The sequence below is a fragment of the Orycteropus afer genome, unplaced genomic scaffold (assembly GCF_000298275.1).
Source record: "Orycteropus afer afer isolate SDZICR_OR568_19922 unplaced genomic scaffold, OryAfe1.0 scaffold00048, whole genome shotgun sequence".
Classification (NCBI taxonomy): Eukaryota; Metazoa; Chordata; class Mammalia; order Tubulidentata; family Orycteropodidae; genus Orycteropus; species Orycteropus afer.
Window position 1 is genome coordinate 971,719 of NW_006921635.1, and position 5,775 is coordinate 977,493.

General features: G+C 52.8%; 1 protein-coding gene across 1 annotated transcript in view; it reads left to right on the forward strand.

The window, feature by feature from the left end:
* Positions 1-5,775, forward strand: part of SCARB1 (scavenger receptor class B member 1) — a 73,050-nt gene that overhangs the window by 59,569 nt on the left and 7,706 nt on the right. The window contains exons 8-9 of the mRNA XM_007938110.2: positions 3,683-3,801; positions 5,443-5,516. Coding sequence (XP_007936301.1) covers positions 3,683-3,801; positions 5,443-5,516 — 193 coding nt within the window. The remainder of the gene's footprint in view (positions 1-3,682; positions 3,802-5,442; positions 5,517-5,775) is intronic.

Sequence of the window (5,775 nt, forward strand, 5' to 3'; positions counted from 1 at the left end):
ATATATAGTGAGAATACCCAAAGCATATGTGCAGTTTCAATTTCCACAAGGTGAAAATGTAGTTGTGGCCGGATCCAGCACAGAACATGGCAGCCCTGACCCCTTGTGTCCCCTCCCAGCCATGACCCTGACTTCTGGCACCACAGAGACAGCTTGGCCTGCGTGGCTTTCTATGTGAAGGGAACATACAGTACATGCTCTCCGCTTGTTTTTCCTGGCTCCTTTGACTTACTGTTTGTGAGATTACGTGTGTCGCTGGGGGCAGTTGTTGGTGCATGTCTTCATTGTGTGCAGATTCCATTCTGTAACTCCATGTCCATTTTTCACCCCTCCTGCCCTTCACGAGTGTCTCAGTTTCTGGCTTTTGACCATTATCCTGCGCACCACCCCCTCCACCCAGCCCCTGGGAACCATTAGTCTGCTTTAGTCTCTATGCGTTTACCTGTTGGAGATACTTCATGCAAACGGGGTCATACAGCTCTGTCCTTTTATGACTGCGTGTTTCACTCACCATCACATCTTAGAGGTGCATCCATGTTGTAGTATGCAGTAGGACTTTGGGCCTTTTTTTTTTTTCATTTTTGCTGTGTTTCCTCCCCTCCTGTCCCTGGTAAGGACTTTGTTCCTTTTAATGGCTGAATAATATTCTGTTGTCTGGATAGAACACATTTTGTGTATCCATTCATCCCTTGATGGACGACTGGCTTGTTTGGCCCTATTGACTATTGTGAATGGTGCTGCCGTGAACACTGGTATATTTGCTTGGGTCCCTGCTTTACAGACCCCTCTTGGGTCTGTACCTGGGTGAATTCCTGGGTCCCAGGAACATTCTTGTACATGTCTTTTGGTGCACATATGTCTGCGTTTCTGTGGCATTTTATCTGGAGATAAGAAATACGCATACCTTTTTCTTTCTGGGCCTTGAAAATACCTTGGACCAGAGAACTCTGGCATATCAAACCTCACTGCTACTTCGTGGAGACCTCAGACGTACCTGACAGTCTCTTTATCATATCTGTAATGATCCTCGGCAATTACCTGTGGTTAGATATGCCATAAAGCTATAAATTCATTACCACTTATTGCCTGGGCGAGTCTCTCTGAGCCTGTCTGAAAATAAAGTAGAATGAAGCATACGTGCAGACTATTAAAAAGCAGCACGCCAGCTTAGCGTCTGAAGCGAGGCAGGCGTTGGCCAGTTGGGCCAGCCCACCTCATTCTCTTCCGGGGGTTGGAGGTACGATGAGGCTTGTCTGAGGTTCGGCACCTTCCAGACCCTGACTTGGTGGCTACCTCCTTTACTGAGGGTCTCCAGAGTTCCATCATCTGCAAAAATGGGGTCCTCACATTTGCCCCATTTAGATCCTTTCAAAGTGGAGGTGGGAGGGTAGGACATGGGGTTTTTCAGAATGTGGGATATTGTGCCCAGGGGGCACTAGGGAAGACCTCAAAGGGATCAAGGAAGAAAGTGGCCTTTGGCAGTGACAGCACTGCCCTTCAGTCTCTGTCCCTGCAGGTCATCTCCAGGAAAGAGTCTCTGCTGGGGCTGAGAGGACCGGGAAGCCTTCCTGACACTCATCCGTCTCCCTTTTTTAGCAGAGAAGAGCAGGTCTCAGGGCAAAGCCTTGGGCAGGCATGCAGTCACAGCACGATAGCATCTACTGAGAACTGACAACATCCTATGGTTTCCGTTGTGTTTATTCATGGTTACTTTCTAATCGTGCCAAGTGTTGCCACGTATGGTAGTGACGTCATCAACCGACCCGTTGGTGGAGGGTGGACGCCAACTCACGCCGACCCCGTGTGCAGTCAGAGAACTGCGCTCCGTGGGTGTCAGCGCCTGGTCACCAGGTCTTTCTTCTGAGGGACCCATGGGTGCTCTCAAACCACCAGCCCTTCGGTTAGCAGCTGAGCATGGTAACCTTTGGCGCCATTCAGGATTCCAGTGATATGGAGCTCCCTTTTAAAACGGTTATTTAAGTAAAATGGAGAAAAATATTATGCAATATGGCGGGGTATCTGGAGATGTCAACTTCGAGGAGGTCCCACTGGCTAGGAAACAAGTGATGTTTGAGAAACATTAGGGGGACGGGGGTAAAAGGACGCTGAGAGAAATAAAGTCCGATGGTAGTAAAGTCCCAGCTCCTCCTCCAGACCCGTGCGTGGCTGGGCTAAGAAAAGCAGGAAGGCCGTCTAGACGCTCAGGCCCTCAGGTGCGCATCAACCTGCGTGCCTCTTGCCTGGTCGGCAGCAAAGGGGCTGGTAGTTGAAGATGAGTTTTCTGTTTCTTTTCTCTTTTCCTTAGTAATACTTTGTCGTGCTTTCAGTGAAGGTTTGTGTAGCAGTTGAGGATCTCGTTTAACAATGTCTGCACAAGTTGCTCGGTGACAGGGTCGACGTTCTTCACAGCATGCGAATGTTCTCACGGTTTCTGTTCTGGATCTTCCGGGGTCTTCCGTTTCCAGTTCCCTAGCGTCCTGCCCTTTCACACTCTCACCTTTGTTCTGAAGCCACTGTTGCCCGTTTGGTCTCATGGAGGTGAGTTTTAAAGGCGTGCAGCGCGCATAGGCACTATTCTTTACTTTGTGAACCAACTTGTTAGTTAGGTACGAGGTGACCTTGGGGACAAGCTTTGATTCCAAGTTTAAAAAGTATCTCAAGACAATAGTTGTTCTTTTTAAATTGAAGTGAAATTCATCCAGCATAAAATCAATCACTGTCAAGTGAACACTCAGTGGTATTTAGTGCGTGTTGGGTGACCGTCTGCATTTATCTAGTTCCAGAACTTTCTCGTCACCCCAGAAGGAAACCCTGTGCCCGTTAGCAGTCACTCCTCACTCCCTTCCTTCCCTGGGCTCCTGACAGCTACCAGTCTGTGTTCTCTGCCCATGGGTGCCCTTCTGGATCCTTGGGAGTCTTTGGAGACAGGCTTTCTTTTCCTTGCAAACTCCGCGCTCATCGGCCAGGCGCGCTTTGCCCACGAGCGCCCTAGGTGATGTGGCTTGTTGCCTCGTTTGGCTGGCTGATGGAGATGGTTCAGCCTCCTATTTCAGTGTGTAGATTTGTGACTCACAGAGGCTGTGTCAGTCCCTGACCACACAGGCTGCAGACCAGTTGTGGGCGAGAAGTGAGGCAGGGGTGTCCTTTCCCCACCTGGCCCCAGGTGCCACACCTGAGCATCTCTTGTTGCTGCTGTGCTGTCGGGCTGCTGGTCGTAGTGCTCAGGACGCCACCCCCAACCTGCCATTGAGATCCACCTGCCTCTTTCCGGTCCTCCCTCAGCTCCCATAACGCCCCTAAGCCCCTTCCGTTCTGTCTGCGTCCTGCTTTGCCTGCCTCCTGGCCTTTGCTTCTTCCATCCTTTCCGCCTGGAAGGCCACCCCTGACCACCTCTTCCTGACACCCTTTCGCGTCTGTCTTCTTGATCCAAGCCCCAGAACCAACCACTGCCTCCCCATCCCTACAGCACCGAGCTGGTCCCTGCTGTGTCCCGGGTGCTGGCTTCTCTTGGACTCTCAGTAGAGATTTACAGACTGAGTGAAGGAGTTCACCCCCTCTGGCTGCTGGTACGACTGGTGTTTGCTTGGCAGGCGGTGGTCCCATTTCACTGTCTGGAGCTCCCCCTTGGACACACCCATGCCCTGTCCTGTTCTGACACCCCGTCTTACTCCTCTGCCTCCAGGTGCACCCCTGTTTCTCTCCCATCCTCACTTCTACAACGCAGACCTGGTCTTGGCTGAGGCGGTGCTTGGCCTCCACCCGAACCAACAAGAGCATTCCTTGTTCCTGGACGTGCACCCGGTGAGTGCTGCGTGCGGCTGTTTCTCATTGTCCTGCGCGGGCCCCCCATCTCCCCAGGCACGGAGCTGGTCCAGAGCTGGGTGACCGGAAGCCTGGCTCTCTTTGGCGTTGTAGCCTCTAGACCACCGAGCCATCCAGGTACCCTACTTTACCCTGACTCCACAGTTCAAAGATTTTTATCATTTTATAAGGGAATTGGCTCCATAAAAGGACTGTAAATCAGTTAGGAATTATGAACCTGGCTCCTGCAAGTTAGCCAGGGGCCGCCCTCTGGCGGAGAGGTCTTTGGCTATCGATAGAGGCCTGGGGCATCTGGAGATAAATTCTTTTGGAGGAATTGCTCTGTGTGAAGTTTTAACTCCTTGAGGGACTAGGAAGGTTAGACCCTGCATGGGACCCACCCAGTGGACATGGCTCTAGCCAGTCCCCCCTGCGCCTGTGTTCCCTGTAAAGTGCAACCAGTCTGACCCTGTGGGTACGTCCATTGATCAGATATCCTGTTTGCTAAGTGGACTCTCTTGGGCCACCCACAGTTCTGTTTCAATGCCTGATGCTGCCCCACACCATTTTTTTTGTTCTCCCGGACTTCCTTAGTGCTGACCACACCCCGGCCCTTCTGTCCTTTGAGTTCATTTCTTTCCCTGCCTCTCTGTCTGCTGGCTTCTGGGGACTCTCGTCCCTCCTCTTACCAGGGCTAATGTCAGGGCGTGCCTTTCCTCTGGTCCCTGTGTGTCCGAGTGGAGTCTTCGGTCGGAAGCCAGAGGGATGCAGACAGCTGTTTAACAGCTGCCTCCTCAGCAGGCCCTCCCGCTTCTCTGCTTTCAGGCCGGTTCCCAGCAGGCGGGCAGAGGATGTGGCTTTTGGTTTTTCTGCTCCACGTGTGAGCACTAGGGAAGGGTGGTCGTGGCAGCGGTTGGCAGGGTGACAACGGGATGCCTGCCCGAAGCGGCTTCCGTGCTGCTTTTCTGATCACCAAGCTGCGCAGGGTAACAAGAGAGGCAGTTAGTGCATGTTTCTGTTCTCTGAGGCGTGGCCACGAAGTGGGGCCTGAGGACAGTGGGAGGAACGACCAGGGAGGGATCGAAACAGACTTCTTGTAGAAGGAAGTGGCCCAAGCAGAGACCCCAGAACAAGGCGTGTAGCTCTGGGGAGGGGTGGCAGGTCGTGCTGGGTCCCTACGAGCACCCCCGAGTCTGATAATTCTCTAGGGGGACTCCCAGGACAGAGCATAAGAGTGGTCTCATGGTGAGACTCATTTCAGGGAAACCGAACAGTCAGCAAAGGGAAAAGGTGCATGGGGCCAAGTCGAGAGGAAACCAGGCGTGAGAGTCCAGGGCCCTCTCCCCATGGAGTCACATGGGACACGCTTAACTCCGCAGCAATGAGTGTGGCAACACGTGTGAAGTGTTGTCTGCCAGGGAGGCCCATTAGACTTGGCACCCAGGGTTTTTATGGGGGCTGGTCATGCAGGTACCCTCTGCCTGGGACGTACCAAAATTCTAGACTGCCCAGAGGAAAGCAGGGTCCAGCCATCAGCCACACTGTTTGCACAAACTGTCTGGGCATCATGACCTGCTCTGACTATTCAGGGGATGGTGGGACACTTCGAGGCCAGTCCCCTCACTGCATCTGTTACCACAGGTCACTGGGATCCCCATGAACTGCTCTGTGAAGCTGCAGCTGAGCCTGTACATTAAGGCCATCAAGGGCATTGGGTGAGTGGCACCTTGGAGCTGGAGCTATGACACTCATTGAGAGTTCAGGGTTTTGGGACTTCTCGTGGCCAAGACTCCCGCTGTGACTTTTGTTGTACATATGAAGCTGCTCCGGGGAGGGCTCTGGGGACCAGTGGGCAGGCCTAGAGGTTTGACACCAGGTTCTAACTCTGGTGCCCATGGTCACTTGACACCGGGTCCGCCAACTCAGATGCCACCCTGGCTGGACAGGTGATGTAACTTAGGAAAGGGAGCCAGG